This window comes from Bactrocera tryoni, chromosome 5 (assembly GCF_016617805.1).
Source record: "Bactrocera tryoni isolate S06 chromosome 5, CSIRO_BtryS06_freeze2, whole genome shotgun sequence".
NCBI lineage: Eukaryota > Metazoa > Arthropoda > Insecta > Diptera > Tephritidae > Bactrocera > Bactrocera tryoni.
The window spans coordinates 74,133,427-74,155,488 of NC_052503.1; the positions used below are offsets into that span (position 1 = coordinate 74,133,427).

At 36.7% G+C, this 22,062-nt stretch overlaps 1 protein-coding gene across 3 annotated transcripts in view; it reads left to right on the plus strand.

Moving 5' to 3' along the window:
* Nucleotides 1–22,062, plus strand: part of LOC120777892 (teneurin-m) — a 512,725-nt gene that overhangs the window by 370,708 nt on the left and 119,955 nt on the right. For all 3 annotated transcript variants that reach the window (XM_040109461.1, XM_040109459.1, XM_040109460.1), the window contains one exon: nt 15,713–15,898. In XM_040109461.1, coding sequence (XP_039965395.1) covers nt 15,713–15,898 — 186 coding nt within the window. The remainder of the gene's footprint in view (nt 1–15,712; nt 15,899–22,062) is intronic.

Below are 22,062 nucleotides of genomic sequence, written 5' to 3' on the forward strand. Positions count from 1 at the left end.
CAATGGGAAAGTTGTGCTTAAGAAGAAATTTGCTGAAATTGTATTTTTTGCTTTTTGTTTTTTTAGTTTCCTTTTTTGGTTTCGCAAGAAAGCAAAGTGAGTGCGTCGCAAATAGTGCTTGAAGAAAGCTTTTTCGAAATTGAGAAATGTTAGTGATTGCATAACGAAATTTAAAATGGCGTTGCGGTGAATTGCATGTGGCGAATTTGATGTGTGTGGGTATCTGAAACGAATACGTTTTACAACTAGCGATAATTTCTTTGTTTGAGCAAAATGGCTGGCAATTCTCAGTGGGTTTACAAAGTAAAACAATATTCTTCAAATATCTATTTTAAAATCCTGGTGTTTTAATATAAAAAAATATGCGTTTATATGTAAATGAACTGTATATTTAGTTTATATGTAAATAAACTGTATATTTTAGTTTAACATACTGTATGAGACATATTCTTGTAATACGTCTTGATACTGAGACTATACTCATATACATAAGCCTGAATTTTCACAGTCCTTGTATGGAAAACTTTCTTATTTAACAAAATATCTTCACATAACTTGGCACGAATTACTATCTAGGTCACTGCTATAATATCTGAGAAAAGTGTCAAGGTAAGACCACTAAAGCATGTAGCTGCCATACAAACTGATCGTTAAAAATCAAGTACTTGTATGAAAAAGTTTTTATTTGTCGAGTTATCTGTAGGACATTTTGCACGATTTATTCACCTGGGCAACCAAACATTATATATAGAAATTATCTAGATCGGGCTACTATAGCATATAGATGCCATACAAACTGACCGATCAAATTCAATATTTTGTAGAGAAAACTTTTTCATTTGTCGAGATATCACGCTGAAATTTAGAACAGATTATTATTCTAGACAAAGATACAACCTCCCAAGAAATTGTTGAGATCGAACCATTATAGCATATAGCTGCCATACAAACTGGCCAACAAAATCAATACTTTGTATGGAAAACTTTTTTTTTTGACGAGTTATCTTCACGAAATTTTAAGAAAATTATTATCCTAGACACGCCTACAAACTCCCAAGAAATTGTTCCGATCGGACTACTATAGCGTATAGCTTCCATACAAACTGGTCGATCAAAATCGCACTCTTGTATGAAAAAGGTTTTTAGTTATTGAGATATCTGCACGAAATTTAGCATAGATAACTCCCGAAAGCAACATTACCAGCTCAGAAGAAATTATGCAGATCGGATGACTATAACATATAGCTATCATACAAACCGACCGATCAAAATCAAGTCCTGGTATAGAAACTTTTTTAGTTGTAGAGATATCTTCACGAAATTTTGCACAGATTATTGCCCAAAACAATGGCACAATCTCCCAAAAAATTGTTCAGATCGCACTAATATAGTCTACAGCTGTCATACAGACTGAACAATTTTGTATGAAATCTTTTCCTCACAAAGGAATATTATAGCTTTGGGGCAAACGAAATTGTATTTTAAGACAAATATTTAAGCCACACACACATATTTCATTACTTTTAATGTCCTTCACCAACTACACAAAATGTCACACCCGCACGTAGCATATTTTTGTGCGCCAACAAATGCTAACCAAAATCAATTAAACGTCTTTGCGAACAATCGCCTGTCAGCGCTTTATATCACACACACACACACATACACCTGCATACAAGCAGCTGTGGATTAATTTAAAACTGTTGACTGTTTTGATTTATTTGTTTTCTAATTTGCCCACACCAACACCGATTCGTAATTACTTAGCATACACTTGCGCGCCACACCAGCTGCTTACGCGTGCATTGCTGCCAAGCGCTGACGTAAGGCTTTAACGAGATTTGTCGCGGCGCGGTTGAGGTAAGCGCTTTCCACATATCCGAAATGTGTGCATAAAAGTTTAGTGTGTTTGTGTTTGTGTGTGTGTGTGTGTATGTGCTTTGAGCTTAAGCCAAGTTGTGTGAGTGCCATGTCGGATTGCGGTCGCATTAAATTTGATTAGCGCCTAAATGCAGGCCACATTAAAGCGCTGCAAAGCAAATAAACCAGCAAATAAAGCGATGTGTGAGCGTGTGGCATGTGACAAGTGCGATTATTTGCGAAACTTTTGCAGCGCACTAACAAACACACGTATACAAGGCAAACAAAGTTCCCTACTGCCTGACTGCTTTATTTAATTCTTTGCAAGTTTCGCTTATTTATGAACTGTTTGACATGCCGCACAGCGCTATTGTTGTACAAGATAGCGCAACATAATGATGAGAATAACAAAAATAGCAACAAAAAGAAAAACAACAACAACAACAAAAACATGACTTTATATAAACTTATTGCAAACAAATATGTGTTGTTTTGTGGCAGTTTGACATTTTTTCAATACATGCCACACGCATACAAGCGCGCAGTTGCCACATCTCGCTGCAACGTGTAGTTAGCAATTTTTTCTCACTTGGCCAGCTATGCTGTGTAGCAAATTTCCAGCGCTCCTGTGGCATGTCTAATAGTGTCTCTGCCACAGAGCAGCAGCCGGCAGCGGCAACAAACGCAGAATGAGCTGAGAATCGCACGCGCTTCGTACTTAACAAGCAGCGCAGCAAATTTAACAAGCCATAAGCTAAAACAACAGAAGCATACAAAATCAGCAGCAACAACAATAACAAAAAACGTGGCAAGGTAAAAATAATAATAACTTAAACGTGACATAAATATTAAAGCGGCAGCATAGCTTTAAGCTTTGTTGTTATTTTCGTGTTTCTGAGTTATTGCTTTTTTTATTGTGGTTGTTTTGCTTGCTTAAATTCAGCTTTCGCTGCAAGCAACACATAGTTTGACAATTTGCGCTGCTTTATTATGTTGCGGTTATGCGTCGTATGATGTTTGCTGTTATTGTTGTTGCTGTTCTTTTTGTTTTTGTTGTTATGGCTGGCAGCAAATTCTAATAAATAATCATAATACACAAACGCGCGCTGACTGCACAGCAAATGCGCGTAAATAATGTTGTTAGCGCTGGCATAACAACTGTCAAATACCGCCAACGCCACAAAGTATGTAATGGAAAAGTTAACTTCTCATGCAGCAACAATAAAGCGCTGCAAATACGCGCACACATGCATTCATATGCCAACATGCTAACAGTTAATGCAAGCTAAGCGCCAGCGGCTGGCGTTAAATAGCTATTGATTGTAAGCGCGTTTGGTGGCTGCTTGCAACATTCAATGTGTGTGTATGTGCGTCGCATTATACTTAGCGCTTTGCTAACTATGCATGCATAAGTTGTCGCAATTACATAGTTTGCGCTCGATATACTCGTGTTTGTATGTGTGCGCGTGTGCGTAATACTAATGTGCTTCACCGCGCGCGCACGGCCGCACTCCACAACTGCTAACGCACAGTGGCTTTGCGTTGCGGCAAATGACAAATGACATTTAGCCTGGCATTCGACACATAATAAATAATGCGGCCGGTATTTGCCGCCTGCTACGCTGCCGACGCGCTACGCGCTGCTTGTAGTAGGCTTGATGGCGCACTGGTGGTGGCGTTGGTGTCAGCTGGCTGTCAACTGCGGCCATTGATTGTCATAAAATATACAACAAAATGCGATGTGTGTGTGTAGTAATAACAAATACATACAAGCGCATATACATACTTAGCAATACACACACCTATACATATTTAAGTTAGAATAACCATGCTGATATGTTTATGCGTGCGTTTGCCTTGCGAAATTTAATAAACTACACAATGGATGTCAGCGCTGCTTGTTTGCCCAACAAAGCTCTTAGGCCGCCACCGCCATAGCTGCCACAGCCGAGTAGTTTCCCAAACAACTTGCGAGCCCGCAAAGCCGACAGCCTGTCAACCAACCAAACAACCAACCAACGAATCATACTAGAAACACACACATACACACCAGGTATGCGCTCTTGCAAATACATTTCATACGCACACACTTGGGCGCTTGTACATATGAGCTTGGCGCGCCTGTTGGTAGGCAATTCAATTCATTCCGCTTACGGTTGGCCAGCCAGGCAGCCAGTTGGCCGGACGTCTAAACCAGCAGCGATGCGGTGTTGACTGCATTAGTTGCGGTATTTCGATGTTTCGGTTATTGTGGTGTGAAATTCTGCTGTTAATAATACAAAATATTGTTTACTGCCATTGTTGTTGGTACTGTGGGGCACTCACGCTGCCGCTCATACGCTTCCTATCTGCTAAGAGGTGCCTTAAAGTAGGCTTTAGTTTATGTTATGGTTGTTATAGTGTGTGCTGTGTTGGTGTCATATACAGTGTGGTGCGAAATATTTGCAACAATTTATTAAACACATACATACATATAAACGAAATGTGTGCGCTTACAAGTGGGTTGAGGAAATGCCTAAAGTAGAGAGCTGAAAGCTGTATATTAAGGTTGTTTATTTGTTCATGGGTGTTCATAGACGTAAGAATATTGAAGATGCAGCCGCAATTAAGTGGATAGAAACGTTAAAAGTTACTTAAATTTCTCGTTGGGTCAAGCAAAAGTAAATACAATATCCTCGGCCGCATGGAAGCGGATTTTTACTGTTCAGTTTGTACGACAACTATATGTTATAGTGATACAATGTGAAATTTTTACGGAAATTGTAGCGCTGTGTGAGGCAATAATTTCTGCCAAAATTCGTGCAGATAGCTTGCAAAATAAAAACGTTTTCGATACAAGGACTTAATTTTGATCGATCAGTTTGTATGGCAACTATATGCTATAGTAATCCGATGTTAAAAATTTTCTCGAATATTGTAATGTTGTATGAGACAATAAACCGTGCAAAATTTCGTAAATATATCTTGACAAATATAAAAGTTTTTCATATAACAATTAACTTTTGATCAGAGAGTTTGTATGGCAGCTATATACTATAGTAGTTCGATTTTAAAATTTTTTTTGTAAATTAAACTATTGTTTTAGAAAATAATCCACGCCAAACTTTGTGTTGATATCTTTTCAATTAAAAACGTTTTCTATATAAGAACTTAATTTTTATCGATCAGTTTGTATGACAGCTGTATGCTATAGTGGTGCGATCTGAACTATTTCTTCGGAAATTGTAACGCTCTATGAGGCAATAACCTGTACCGAATTTCGTGACGATTTCTTTTCAAATAAAAAAGGAGTTCATACAAGAACTTATTTCTGATTGTTGGGTTTGTATGGCAGTGATATGCTATAGTGGTCCGATTTTTAATTTTTTTTTTCGAAAATTAAAGCGCTGTTTTAGATAAGAAGCTATACCAGATTTTGATTTGATATCTTTACAAATAAAAGAGTTTTCCATATAAGAAATTATTTTTGATTGTCCAGTTTGTATGGCAGCTATGCGCTTTAATGATTCCATATCGGTGATTCCGACAAATGAGCAACTACTTGATTAGAAAATGATGGGTGCAAAATTTCAGAGCGGTTCTCAAAAACTATGAGACTGCTTCATATACATAGCTAAATCGTCTCAACTCGTCGGACTGAACATTTATATACATATGCATTTTATAGGTTCTTCAACATTTTCTTCAGGGTCTACAAGTTACAAATATGGATTATCATGTAAATTAATATATATCTGAAATTTTTTTTTTTAATTTTTTAAATACTTGCTTCCTTTTCCTAAACTTCTTAACTCTGCGCTGCTCAAGTCACACACAATGCAATGACAAGACGGCAGCAAGCACGCGCTTCAGGCTGTCGTTTTGACAACTTATTTACAATTAAAGCTATGCTCATAAATACAAATGTGTATACAAGGATATATACAGTTATATATACCGTCATAAGCAATCACTCAACTGCTGACTAAATACTTCAAACGAGTGACAGCGTGTAAACACAGCAAAAGAAGAGCATATACAATTATTACTCCGAACAAAGTAAGAAGAAGCAGCAGCAGCGCTGGAATTTCATGCAGCATAGCGACACGCACACATATATAATACATGGATACATAATTTCAAATCCAAAAAGCTGGCATTGCTGCCTCTACCAACAGCTGAATGAGCGCGTCACTCAATAATGGCCAGCCAAAGACGGCATTATTACTTGCAACGCACACACATACACGGATAAACACATATACAGAGGAAGACACGTTGTTTGCAACACTTTTGCGCTTATATGACTGCCGTTTGACGGGCGTGAGTGATTTTCATTTGCAAAATGCTGCGCACACATTTGGCGCTAAGTCAGGCAGTCACTCACTCTTCACACATACACTACGTAGTTATATGTAAGTGTATGCGTATGTGTATTTGTGTGCATACACTCATTCATGCGCTCATTGATTGCTTTGTCAAAAGGTTTTGTAAACATTTTTGACATATCAAACACACGCGCACCGGAATAAATAGCGAAAACGCGGCGCGCACACACACCACGACACGCCCTCACACTCGCTGGCGCGTGGGGGGCGCAATAAATTGCAATTCGTTGCGCTGAAAAGCGCTTTCTTCTTTTTCAAATGCCTTTCTTTACACATCTTCATACACGGCACTGCTGCTTGCTTGCCTGCTTTGTACGCGCACTGTTTATTTGTTTGTTTGCTATTTAGCGTTGTTTTTGCTGTTGTTGTTGTTGCTCATACGCAATTATTATTGTTATTATTATTATTGTTGTCACACTTCAGTGTTGATATTGTATTGTTGTCATACACATGCATGCGTTGTTGCAAAATATCGCTGCGCGTGTGTGGCTGTAGTTGTAGGCGTGTGTGTGTGTGCGTCTGTGCCCTCCCGCGCTGTTGCTGTTGCTGTTTGCGTTTGGCTGACGTCACATATTGGCTTTTCATTACTGCAAATGAAATCGCAAATGTTAGCGCAACTCACAACAGCAACAACAACAACAACAGCAATTCTTATGCCTTTTGGTAATGTTGTTGCTATACTGTTGCTGCCACTGATGTATCGCACGCCAAATATTGACATACAACTTCAACTGACAGCCGCTAAAGTTGAGCGTTGCAGCAAGCAGTTTGTTGCAATGTCGACTGTATGTTGTAATTTAAGTGATTGAAAAGGCGCTTTCAGAAGTCAGCGTGAGTGGAGATTGAAGCTGCAGAGTGCGGGCGTTTTAGAGTAGTACAATAGAGACTAGAAACTAAACTTTTAGAGTAGTACAATAGAGACTAGAAACTAATGCATAGAAACACTATAGCAGAAGCTGAATTAAAAAACAAAAAACAAAAAAAAAACCGTTAACTTCGGCTGCATTAAAAAAATACCCTTTACAGCTGTATTTTTTATGGCATAGAAGGGTATAAAAACGTCTTTATCTCCATTTTGACCGTTGAGTTTGTATGGCAGCTATATGCTATAGTTGTCCTATCTGAACAATTTTTTCAGATATTGTACCATTATTACAAAAAATAATTCGAGCCAAATTTCGTGAAGATACGTTGTCAAACAAAAAAGTTTTTCGTACAAAGACTTGAGTTGGATCGGCCAATTTGTATGGCAGCTATATGCTATAGTTGCCCGATCTCAACAATTTCTTCAGAGATTATAGCGATTTCATAAATATAAATCTATATGAAATTTTATGATGCTACCTTCTCAAATAAAAGAGTTTTCCATATTAAGACTTTAATTGGCTCGGTCAGTTTGTATGACAACTATACGCTATAACAATTTCTTCAGCAACTACAGCACTGCCTTGCATAATAAATTTCGTGCAGATACCTCATCAAATAAAATAGTTTTCCATACAAAAACCAGTGAAGCCATCACACACACACATATGAACTTCCCGCCTATCACTTTCACTCACAAATCCTTGAAGTCTGCCTCAAATTCTCCGCAATTATCCTAAGCAAAACCTCAAGTTTCACAAATATTTCGGTGTTGTGACACACTTTCAGCGCGCCGCAAATAAATGTCAGTTATTTATGCTTGCAAAGATGCTCGAAATATTTCACATTTTGTCTGGTGTAAAATTTCAATTGCGGAATGTCGTTCCGACGACCCACGAAAATGAATTAAATTTCATAATTACACACAATTTAAATGCCGAAAAAGCCAGAAAATCGCGCACATACACATATACATTTATGAATATACATATACATATATATATTCGCAGACGGTTGAAGACATTGTGTGGTGGATTTAAAATAGAAAGAGTGTGGGAGAGCAAAGGATTGCGCAAATATTTTTCAAATCTTTGGCGGTGGTGCTGTCTTTGAGTCTTTGAATTTTTCAGTCTTCACTCAGGCAATTCTAAGCGTTTGTACGCCAAGCAGTTTGTTGTTGCAAGTACAAAACAAATTCTGGAAATAAAATTGGTGAGAGTGAGTGAGATAGCTAGATATACCGTCTGTCATGCATGACTGCAGACAGGGAAAAGCAGAGTTTAATTTCAGAAAATTAAATTTAAACATTTGTTGGTGTCTGCAAAGCAATATCGGATAGCATGGAACAATGTGGTATAGAAGGCAAGAAATTGTTAGGCAAAAAGTAAAAAGATATAATGTATGGCATGAAATGGTAAAGATAAAATATTTTAGAGTTTCTTGAATAAAAAGAAATTATAATCTTTTAGCAGGAAATCGTTACAGAAACTATACTATATAGTTGTATGAAAAAATATAAGCTCATGTGATTAATTTTTATAGGAAAACTAAAAAAATTTTACTTGAAAATCCTTGCATTACAATTCAGCTCAATTCAGCGCACTTCGTTTGTATTCAGCGAGTGTTTACTTGCAGTTAACTACCAGCACATACACATGTAAGCAATTTCAGTACAATTCAGCGCAATCAAATTATATTCAGCGCAAATTAAACACAATTTAAATACAGCATTATTCAGTGTTTGCTTAGTAGAAAAACTCAAAATTGTGAAAAAAAATCAGTACGTAACAATTCAGCTCAATTCAGCACACTTTGCTTGTATTCAGCGAGCGTTTACTTGAAAGTGATTAGCAGCACATACACAGAGAAGCAATTTCAGTACAATTCAGCGCGACTAAAACATATTCAGCGCTGGTTAAAAGCAATTTAAAAGCAGTACAATACCGCACACGACTATTTCTATACAAGTAAGCGCAATTTAGCTGCTCTCTTCATGACTAAATGCATGTATGTGTTGTATAATATACACAATTCTAAAAAAATGGTTTTTCCTTGTAAATAAAGTATCTTTCAAATAACAATATAGATATAAGGCAGAGAGTTTGCAATCTCCAAACGCTTATAGTATTTACAAGCCACAAATCTCTGTTACTGCTGTAGATTCCTCTGTTCACGGTACAATTTCCTAATTTATATTATATTAGTATACTACTTATTTATGTGTTTTTATTTTTGCCTCACTTTCGCGCCTCGCACTTGGAATTTACTCATTTGCTAAGCCAACCTCAAACCAACTGCGGCATGCCATTACACTACTTAATGCAACGTTGCCATTTCAACAATGGCAAACTTTAAATTGCCACCTTTTAAGCGCGCGACCGCGCTACTGACCGAAGACGCAGCGCATATGGCATACTGTAATCAACCGCAAGCAGCGCAACATTGACGGCTTATGTTCGACGGCAATGCGATTAAGCAGCTGGTGGATGAGTGAAAGAACGATGGCTGGCGCATAGATTGCGCACTAAGCCGCCACGGAAAATGTGTGGCTATGTAGCGGCATTGGAAATGTCGGCGCTTAGATATATACATATATATAAATATATGTGTGTGTGTTAATGTGGCGCACAACGTCATTATCATCAAAGGCAGCCTAATCATTTTGCTAGTCATCATGCGCGCGGGCGCCAGCGTCGTCCTTGTCATCAAAGTGAAATCTCATCTTTCATTATGCTTCCGCTGCAGTCAGTAATCTCACTTTCTCCTCATCAGCGCGCGGCGCGCTTTAATGGGCAGCTGATGTATGCCGCGCCTTTGGCGTTTCAGGTCTAAAATTTTTTTTCTAATTTTTCCATTTCGATTGAAGGGAAAAAAGTTATTGCGCCAGCAGCGTAGGCAGGAAATTTTTAAGCTCATAAATGAGCTTACAATTTTCTATGTGAATGCTTGTCGAATTTATTATCCGAAGTATCCTGCTCATTTTTGTGTTTCCTTGCTTTGTATTATTTTTCATTTTGGTTCGGCTTTTTTTTCTTCTTTACTTTTTGGTATTTTTTTGAATTCTTTCACACTGATTCCGATTTGCGCCAACGAATTTGCTTGCGCGACATTTTTCCTTCAGCTTTTGCCTTTTCTTAATTTCTGCCACCACTTTCCATATATCAGGAATATGATTTCTCATGCCCTTCTCATGCCACGCATTCGTCGCTCCCAAACTTCCATTTTTGGCTGCTTCAGCATCTGTCGACGCGCCATATCGCGGCGGCATTTGAATAACAAATAGTGTTGTTAAAATTTATATACGAACTGTATGGCCTCACACTTTCGTACGACAACAGCAAATATGAAATTTTTCAGTTTCAGTTTCATGAATTGATATTTTTTCTTCATCCCGCCTGCGCTTATACCTCACACCAAACTATGTTGCCTTGGCTGGCCATCTTTAATTTTGCGCCCAACTGCGCTAGGCCGATTTGCATGCCGTGCGCATTTGTCGCCTTACTGCTTACTCTCTTACTCTTACTCTTCTCCAGCCTTCACAGCTCACTTCACAATTTCATTTTAGCTCCAATTTTCCATTTCAGTTGTTGTTCGCGTTCAATTCTAATTTCGGTAATGATATTTTTCGTAAGAAATCTACATTTTTTCTCAGCTTAATTTATTTCATTGCATACGCTTAGGCGCACGTACCTAGCTAGCACTCAAAATTTCTTTTTTTTTTCACTAACAAACTGTTTGTAGCGCTGCCAATTTCTTCGGCATGATCAAACACTTGGCATGCGCTTACTGCTGACTTGCACAGCAAACAGCAAATGGACGCAAATGAAATTTCGTCACATAATTTTTGGCATGCCACACCACAGCCAATAGTAGTATGCGCCAGAGCATCTCGCTTTCTTACGCCTTGTGCAATCAGTCGACAACTTGCCTTTGTGTAATAATAAATGCGCTGGCGTTGTTGAAATTCCCCACGGCATAGAAATTAAATTGATTCATTAAAAGTGTAGCGCGCTGGCATTTCGCGCACGATTGCCTGCAATTTGCAGTGCCTAAAAGTATGTGCGCTGTAAGCGAAAACTAGTGAAACCAAGGTCAGTGCTAACAAATTGCTTGGGAATAACTAATGAGTTTTGTACCTTCTTGCATGAAAATGTATGGGCCGTATTTGTATTATTATATTATGCGCCTAAATGTAGGTCATGCTTTTGGTAAAGTAATAATAAAACAGGGAAACTGTTTCCCCTTTTATTGGTGCGCATTAAATGGGATTTTCTAAGTATATTATGATGCATATGAAATACAATTTTAGCTGCCACTTTCAATAGAATTTTAGTTGAATGGCTAGAACCACGTTTAAGCACACTTCATAGTGCTGGGATTAGCTGGAAGTGTATACTTGGCGCCCACATTAAACTGCGAAAGCTACTAACACATGAGTTTTGCTGGCATTTACATAAGTACCCTTTTATTCAAGCTATTATTGGTGGCGTTATTGGGGAGCAATTTAATATATATTTGCATTATTGAAGCGTAAACACTGAAATTGAATAAGGAGTAGCGCAAATACTCACAAATAATACTTTTTCTGAAAAAGTAAAGTTTATTTTCTATATTAAGTAAAAAGGTGTGTGTCTTCGCTAAGCTAATCGGTTTGTGTCTTCACTAACTGTTGGCGAAAAAATGCTTTAAATTCAGCAGAAAACAGAAAAAGTCTTAAATTGAAGGTAATATGCTAACAATCTAAGTTGCTAAGCAGTGATAATCATTTTCTATATTTGGAAAAAAATCATGTGTCTTCGCTAAACCATTCGATATGTGTCATCACTAACACTTAGTGAAAAAATTCTTGCAACTTCAGCAGCAAACAGAAAAGTGATTTATTGCAAGTACAATGAGAAAAATTTAATTAAATTCAATTCGGTTTAGAAATTCATAGTGTCAGTAAGCAGTAAAAATTTGCAGCAACTTCTCGGTACTCAAGTGCTGCGCCGCAATGCCGCAAAAGTTGACTCAGCTGCTACAAAGTAGCTAAAATAGTCATAATAATAGCAAGCGCGGTAAAAGCACTGAGCGTTAAGTGGCGTTTGAGCTGCGAGCGCGACGTGAAAACCAAGTCAGCACACCGCGGTAAAGAAGAAATCATAAAAAGCGTAAAAAAAACAAACAAGCGAAGAGCATAAAAAATTAAATAGTGAACTATACATGCAAACAAATGTAGCAGTAGCAGACTGCATGCAAAGCCGCTGCTACAAAGCTGAAGCCAATACAAGCAAAACAAATACAAAAGCCACCTCAGCGGCAAGCGAGCAAATGCGCCACTTTTACGCTTTAATATCCTAGCGCGCCATGACTTACTACCTCACACAAACACTAATACATAAACAGCATGTCCCTGCAACATTAGCACAATACCCGCAGCTGACGTTGGGTCGCATGCGCAGCCAAATGCTGGCGCGATAAGCTGCTTATCTTCATTTCGGAAGCAAAGCCGCAGGACAGCAGGGCACCACAGCGTCCACACTGTAGCGCAGTAACAACGGCAAACGTCCGTGCGGCAACGGTAGTTTTAATAAGAATAGCTGCGACCGCATTGTAATAGTGTTGCGCGTAAACGAAATGACATTTTTGGTCACCCCAATGCTGCGCTAAGACCTGCCGCAGCGCTGGAATGGCATGCGGCAGCGTACCCATTAAGAAGCGCGCCAACAGCTGGGGCAAATAGCTGCAAGGGACGGTGTAACTAGCGTTGGCATGCCCCTTTTATTGCACAGGATTTCCGGAAATAGCGCAGAAATATGTGTTTGCGTATGGGTGAGGGTGAGGGTGGGCGTTTAAAGACCGTGCTGCAAGCATGCATATTTCAATTTTCTGCCACTACAGCTTCATTAAATATTATTTAGAAGAGGAGTAGTAATAATTGGAGTTCGGTAAATGCCAGAGAGAGAAAGTAAAGCATTGCAGATATGTATATTTGTTTTCTGCACAAAAATGCGTTCCTCATTATTAGAGTTACCCGCTCGTGCACCTAACTGCAATGAACGCTGAACAATTTAACATTCAACTCACTAATTAATTTTGCAATGTTTGCTTAGTAGAAAAATTAAAACATACTTTACTTAAAAGTTATTACATAACAGTTCAGCTAAATTCAATGTTCGTTTAATAGAAAAATTATAAAAATTTTACTTTATGTAAAATGATTCAGCTCAATTCAGCACATTCCGTTCATATTCAGCGGTAGTGTTTTCGAGGTGAAAGGATAGCCCATACACATATAAGAAAATTCAGCATAATCCAGCGAAATTAAATCACGTTCAGCGCAAGTAAAACGCAATTTAAAAACATTCGTTTATTTAAAAATTATTTCATAAAAACTCAGCTCAATTCAGCACATTTCGTTTATGTTCAGCGGTAATTTTTTGGAAGTTAAAAAGTAGCACGTATATGTATAAGAAAATTCAGCATAATTCAGCGCAATTAAATCGTATTCAGCGCATTTAGAACGCAACAACAACAGTTTACAAAGTGTGCTTAATATAATTTAACAAATGTTTTTTTAAAAAAAAAGAAAAAAAATTACTTAAAAATTATTGCGTAACAATTCAGCTCAATTCAGCACATTTCAATTATACTCAGCGGAATTTTTTCGGGATTCAAGGAGTAGCACATACGTATAAAAGCAAATTCAGCGCAATTCAGCACAATTAAAGCATATTCAGCGCGCGTTATATGCAATAGTAGTAGTAGTAAATTTTAGTTCACATTTATTAAGAGCTATTTTTATAAAACTAAGCGCAATTCAGCTGCTCTTTTCACTAGTAAATGCAAATCTGTTTTGAGAAATTGAAGCGTCAGGCCTTACTGGTGGAAATCAAATGCAAATACATATATGTATGTTAAGAAATTCAAATGCTATGCGAATGCAGCAAAACTGATCATATTCGCAAACTGATATTTTTGGTTTTCAGCAAAGTTACTGAAAGGCCAATTCTAACTTCTTTCTAGTATATTGGTAGAGAAAAGTCTTGAACGGGCAACTTAGAAAATAATTTCACGCACATGTATTAAAGGTACCCTTCATAATTACTTATTTATTTCCGACACATCTATAATTAAGCCGTCTTCAGACTACTTAGTACCGCTGCATATTAAGGCATATAATCAAACCACGTGTGCAATCCGCACTTCACGTCAATCAATCTTTAAATAAAGGTCATTGCACGACATTTGGCTTTGTGCCATACTGACTTATTTATAAGTACATATTTTCCTTCGTTTTTCATTGCTGTTCTTACTACCTAAAGTGCTTGCCAGCTTGCTCAATTTGCAGCAATGACATTTTATCGCAAGAGAGCGCTCACTCGTTCCCTCGCCAGGCGGAAATTCATTTATAATTGCTAGTATTACGGCAAAATAACTGCAATCACGAAAGCTATTGCACATTGTTGGGCGCAAATGTGTCAAAGACTTACTTGTGCACATATATATTGCATACTTTATGGCGTGCTGGCGTACTAAGCTGATATGCAAGCAATAATAAGTGCCTAGTCGAGTGCAAGTGCTGAGCAAATGTGTGAATTGTTTGCCGGAATAATTATTATTAACTGCTTTTGTTTGAGGTAAATGACTTAGCTACGGCCCAGCGGGGTATGGAACTTAGCTATAACTACCTACATATAGTACTCGTATGCCATACAATGTCTTCTGCGCACCGTTTTAAGCATTTTAGTGCTACGACTATCTAGCCATGCGACATCTTCACCGTCTTGCTCCACCCCTTGCATACGTTCGTGTGCACAAATAATTGTATACGACTATTTATAAATTTATATTGCGAAGCAAAAAGTTCTTTCTGGGTCATAACAATGTGTTATCGCGGCCATTAGCGGCGCAAAACTGCATAATTATTAAGTAATTAAGATGCCATTTACCTCCACTGCAAGTTGGCGCAGTCGCGCCGCCTCTATACCGCTATACACGTACAATATATGGCGCATATGCCCGCAGCACACACACGCCAGCGCTAGCCTTTGTAGTTTGCTTACAACACTTGCAGTATTTTCTACTTGCGCCAGTGCCGCTCAACGTTGTCTTGTGCCGACTTGGCGCCACCTTGCCAACTATTTACAATTTTTAATTAAACTTTACCGCCTCAACGGCGTTTAACTTTGTGTTATTGTGTTTTGTTTTTTCGTTCGTGCAATTTTCGCTTTGTTTACGCCATTCCACCGCCTCTTTTCTACTTCTTTCCCCCCAGAAAACTTGCGCTCTTTTGTTGTTGACGCTCCACCACTTGCCTTTATACTTTGTGCTTGCTTTTATATTACCAGCTACAATTTCCGCTCCACGTCCTCTCCCCCGTCCGCAATACACATTGACAAGTTTCGCTTCTCACAGCGATCAGCTTTATTTGAGCCGCATTGGTATTCACATTTTAATTGCATTGCAATTTTTCTTTTAATTTCTCATGGCTTTCGTTCGTTTTGCGTTGCTTCTTTTCCGTTTAATTTTTGTCTTAATTCAGAAAGTTGTTAGTCGCCTTTGCTTTATATCCAACTTCATTTCATTTCATTTCAATTTTCTTACTTTGTCTTCTTTTTCTTTTCATTGCATACTTACAGGCTATCTCCTTGAAGGAGTTACGCCATCGGCACCACCGGATGTCCCACCAAGGAATCCAACAATGAGTCGCATGAATAATGGCCGTTTAGTCCCTGGTAACCCAAATGATTTGGGCGTTGATTTCGAGCCATCGTGTTTGGTGCGAACACCATCGGGCAACGTCTACATTCCGAGTGGAAATTTAAGTAAGTACCCACATCTACAAGCGAATTTAGTTAGTTGTAGTAGTATATGCTGCCTTTGCGCTCGAAACTATGCAATACTTGTTGTTCTGACAATTATTCGATTACTTTATGAGTTTTCTTTTATACACGGCTTCTCAATATGGGTTTGGCTGTATCTGCTGTCTCTATGTGTGTCTGTATGTTTACGACGGCATATAGCAATGAAGTAGGTGAAGCGAATGTTAATTAAAAGTGTTAATTGAAATATTTAATTGAATGCCCAGCTAAGGATATTGTGAGTGTAAAACCTTTAAAGGAAGCGCCAAGACAGAAGCAGAAGTTGAAGTAAATGCCAAAGGAAAGAAATAAATTCAGCAGCAGAAAAAGTTAGGTAGCTGTTGGAATGCGATTAGGCCATAGCTGGAGGAAATTGTAATTTGATAGTTCGAGTGAAAATTCTTTAAATTAAAATTTTAGTAGAAAGTTCTCGGGAAAAATGAAAGTTGTGTAAAAGCAAATTAATTGGAAATATAAGAAACTTAGGAAAATAGAAAGTGCAAAAGTAAAAATCATTAGAAAAGTTCGCAACAAGAAAAAGTCAGCAAAAATAAAAAGAAAGTTGAACAAATTTATATGGGATTTACAAGTAGTTCAGTATATACTTATTCCCCTAATTTATGGGAAGTCTAGAAAAGCCAAGCATGGCTAATAAATTTATGACACAAAATTATTTTCGATCAACCCAATCTTTTTTAAACATATTAAATACTACAAAAATTGCAGTTTAGCCTTTTTAGCGCTATTCAGCAGTATACAGCACACCTATGAAGCAATGTAAATGATTTTCTGAGCAGGCTTCTTATATTCTACGCTCTAAAAATTCAAATTCAGCGCATTTTCTATAATCAATAGTTTTATATTCAGCTCAAATTATGCTTATATGCCTAAAGATTTTAAGTTCGGGTCATTTTCTGTAATCGAAAATGTTATACTCCGCCTAAATTTACTGCTATACTCAAAAAATTTTAATTCAGCTCATTTTCCATAATCAATAATTTTATATTTAATTCAAATGTGCAGATATGTGCAGAAATTTTAATTTTAGCTCATTTTGTACAATCGTTATTCTTATAATTACTTTAAAATCATAACAAATCAATTCAGCTCAATTCAGCACATTTCACTTTAATTTTCCAAGCGCTTTCTAAAGTTAGCAGCCAGCACAAACGCTTATAACGAAATTCAGCATAATTCAGCGCAATTAAATCATATTCAGCGCTAGTTAAACGCTACCAAAAAACGTTTTACCTTCCTAAGCGCAACTCTATACAGCGTAAGAAACAAAATTTTTCAACCCAGCACATTGTAGCTCGAAACAGCGTATACTGCCGCGCGCATATGTATAGGTATGTAAAGTAATGCAAATGATATTCTAAACATGATTTAAATATTCAGCGCTCAAAAATTTTAAATTCAGCTCATGCATATGCACATACATATGTACATACATGTAACCTCATTTAGGTGAGTTTTTCATACACGTAGCTCAATTTAAGCGTACATGTTTGTTTAGTAGAAAAACTTACATTGTTTTACTTGTTTTACTTAAAAATCATGGTAAATCAATTCAGCGCGAATCAGCATATATCAGGTAGAGTTTTAGGGGATTAAGGGCCAGTACATATATGTACATATAAGCAAATTCAGCGCAATTATAACATATTCAGCGCAGTTGTATCTTATTCAGCAATGCAGTTAACGTTAATTTAAAGCTATTTTTACACATTCATCTTAAATTAAGCTCAATTCAGCTGTTATCTTCACTAGCAAGTGCACATCTAGTTCAAGTAATTGAAGCGCCAAGCGTATGAACTAATCATTTATGAAATCTGCTGATATTTATGATTTCGAACAAAATTGCAGTAACGTCTGTTTTAAGTTCACTTCAGGAAAATATTAGCGGAAAATATGAAAAAGCTCTTATTTCCGCAAAGCTCAACTATTTCAAAAATAAACTTTCGCACACAACGATATGCAGAGCAGTTGCAAATATTGATTTTCACCACGGAACAGCAAACCAGAAAATTGCGCTCCAGCCAAAGCTTACGTTTAGGTATTTATGCATTTCCAGCTGGTATATTGACCCACCACAACAGCCAAACGCATAGCCATGGTGATCGAATTTGATACTGAAACGTATGCACGAAATTTCAACGACATCGACACGCGCCGACAGAGTGTTTATGGGCGTTGCATAGTGTTAGGCGTCACTGCCTTTTGCATGTTGCTTTCTTCGATTGACTGATTTTACAATTGTATTTGTTTGTTGTTGTTTTTTTTCCGCGCGCTTGTGTGTTTATGCGTGAATGTTGTGTGTATGTGGATTATTGCCATTTCGATCCACTTTTGTTGAACTTCTCTCCAATGAATTTCGAAAACACACGGACCCCGTTCACATGATATGTGCGCGCACATTACGTACATTAGAATGCACATCAAACTCATCACTATTGTAATGTGTATGCGAATATGCACGTATATGTGTGTGTATGGCTTTGTGTTTGTGTTTGTATTGCATGCGTGCTATGAAAGTATGCAGGGCATTCTGCATTTCGCCTCGTTGCGAATTAATTAGTTCAGATATGTTTGGTGCTAATTAGCTAAATGCATGCAAACACTCCCAAACACTAGTCGGCATGTATGCGTATGCGTGAGGTAGTCTATTTTAAGGCGTATCGTGGCAGTTTGTGCACTACTATGATTTATTTGTTGTTTCAATGCTAGTAATTGCAGGAAAGTTGATAAAATTAATCTAAATTGCATTGACTTAGTTTTTCTATTAACAGTTGCACATACACAAGTATATATATAAGAAAATACATATATCTATATATGTGACTGTGGCTATTTTCTAATATATATAATAAATTCTATTAAATTCGCTTGCAACACAACGTTGCAAATATTTATTTCAGGTAATACGTTTTAAGAAGTATGAGTTTAAGTGAGGAGAAAGAGGAGAAAGCGTTTTCAGTTCAAAGCTCACTTTGTATTTTAAATATTCATTAATTGCCAAGTGGAGCTGTTAATTAAATTTGCACGCCTTCTAGGTGTTGAAAAGCAATTAGCAAATATGCGTTTAGTTATTACTGCAATTCGCTTGAAAATGTGTTTAAAAATGTATAGGCTCTAATATCTTGTTATATAAATTTTAAATGTGATGCATATGTTAAGGCGCTCACATAAAATTATTTATGAAAATTATCACTTTCGACTCGTAATTCTAACCAAAGCTACTAGCGTCTTTCAAATGTAGAACTTGTACTTCATATAAGCACTAAAGCTTACAAAAACGTGCAAAATTTCTAAAGCTCGAAACGTCAATATTTGATTTTAAACCAAAATCGAATATTAGATTTATGTCTACTGCAGAAAAAATTAATATTTTTTCAAGTAAAACAAATTTAGTAGAATGCGTCAAAACTTACATAAAGCTCCGCATGGTATAAACCGCAAGAAGTCGCAAAACGCCCTATAAAATTCTTACGAAGCAGTATTGATAACGTCATAATGCTATTAGCAAACTCACTAAGTTAAAATCAGCTGCTCTACTCATTATTAAAAACAAAATTTCAAAAAGCTCTTTAAAATACGTTTTAAGAGCTTTTGAACTTAAAAACGCTTTTAAATGCACCAAATAAAAATATGATATATTTTATTTAACACGAATTTAGTAAATGCCATCGAAACTTTCATAAAGCTCAGCAGGGTATTCTAGCTCAAAATAAGTCGCATATAGCCGAGTATTTATAATACTGACATTCTATTATAAATTTAACTAACAAAGTTCAATCAGCTGCTAGGCTTTATTAAAAACGAAATTTCAATTGGCTCTTTAAAAAGCTTTTGAAAAGCTTCCAAAAATTTGTCTAAACAACTTTTTAAAAGCTTTTAAATGCACCAAATAAAAATGATATATATTTTATTTAACGCACATTTAGTAATTCTATCAAAACTTTCGTAAAGCTCAACAGGGGATTCTCGTCAAACAAAATGGCACTGAAATTTCATTATAAATCTAACTAACTAAGTTAAGATCAGCTGCTGTACGCTTTATAAAATCGAAATTTCAAAAAGTTCTTTAAAACGCTTTTGAACTCAAATAGCTTTCTGAACAACTTTTTAAAAGCTTTAAAATGCACCAAGAAATAAATGGTATGTTTTATTCAACACAAATTTAATAAAATCTATCAAAACTTTCATAAAGCTCAGCAGGTTATTCTCGCCCACAAAAATTCGCTTTAAACCTAGCAATTATAATACTGAAATCGCATTATAAATCTACCCCACTCAGTTAAAATCAGCTGCTGTACGCTTTATTAACGATACTTGAAAAAAGCTCTTTAAAACGCTTTATCAAAGCTTCCTATTACACTAAATAAAATCTTTTATTTTGAAAAATTCGTGGCTCAATTTAATCGCACATAAAATTAATCACTAAACACTCTTTCGATATAAATAAAGCACACAAAGCTTTCTCACTAGTAATCACCTTATTGTGTTCTCTTACAATTGAAAAAAGCTTCAGTATTTATACGAATAATTTACCTGAACTAGAAATATTTCGCAATTTATTGGTAGGTAATTAATTTCAAAGGGTTAGGCTTGAAATAATCTCATTAAAAATCCCAACAAAAAATAACCCTGCCTGATCAAGTACCGGTGTATCATAGCTTCTTTCGTTAGACTACACTTTGTGGTTATAAATTTACGTATTTTGAGTTAGGGTATCTTGTGTTTAGGGCTTTTAATTTTGAAAATTCTTGTTTACCGAAAATATTGTTTATTGGGGTTAATCAATCATTTCGCTTAACTCTTCTTGGTTAATTAGGGTATTTTCAGTTTGAATTTAAATTTTAAAGACTTTAAATATTGGGGTTACGAAATTAAGTATTTCAATAAAAATTCCCCAAACGAAAATAACGCTGGCCGATCCTAGACTGCAGTATCATCAGTTGTTTGACTATAGCTCCTTTTGGATAATATAAATTTGGGTATTTTGAGTTTTGGGGTATTTTGAGTTTTGGAGGATATAAATTTGGGTAATTTGAGTTTTGGGATTTCAATTTTGGGGTATTTTGAGTTTAGGGATTTAAATTTTGGAGTATTTTTTTATATTGGGGATTTTGTGTATGGTGATTAAATTTGTAGGGGTTTCGAGCCGCTTTATCAAAAAAACTTTCGGTAATCTTATAAAATGTTGAAGAATGAGTTGTTTTAAATACCGGAATGGTTAAAGAAAAAATATTAAACAAATTCATTCTCAAACAATCACTTCACTTCAATTTTTATGCGCTCTTTCGCACAGCGTTGCATATTTAAAGGCGCGCCATGTCACTTAAATCGCAAATAAGTTGATTTGCATGCACAAGCACATGCTGAATCAATGTACGAACAAATATTTAAAAATATCAAACACAAATACCAACTGAGCCGCTTGCAAATACACACGCATATACATATAAAGGCAAGCGTTTAAATATTTTAATGTCTGTTTATGTTTATAGCAATAAATTGGCTATATTGACACCAAAGTGCGCACGAACAAATGGCAATTGCTTAACGGAAACAACGTCGCTGGATATTTTATATATGTATGTCGACATATGTATGTGTCGATGCGCAGATGTATGCATCGCATATATATTAATATCTGTCTGTTTACTAGTTATTGCTTGCCAAAGAGTTGGCAGACTGGCTGTCTATCAGGCCCATCAGCCTGCATATAGGCTTGTCTCTGCCGCAGCCACTTTGGATAGACATGTATATATAAATGTGTGTGTGCGCAAATGAAAGTCAATACTTGCAAACACTTAAACACAGCTGTTGCCATTGAAGCACGCATATAGACACGCATGTATAGGTGTTTGTTGCCATAAATAAGGCTTATATGCACATGTATGTGTGTGTATTTATGTATAATCATGCATGTAATCATATTTATTTGCATTGGTATTTGTTGCGCATTACAGCTGCCAACAGACGGGCAACCGACTGACTGATTAGCTGATGGCAGCCGAGTTTGGTGCTGCGGCGGCGCACACAAACAGCCATATTTGTTGTGCCAAATGCATTTCGGATCTCTTTGGAGCGCACAAATGTAGGCAACAGTTTTTTGCCATACA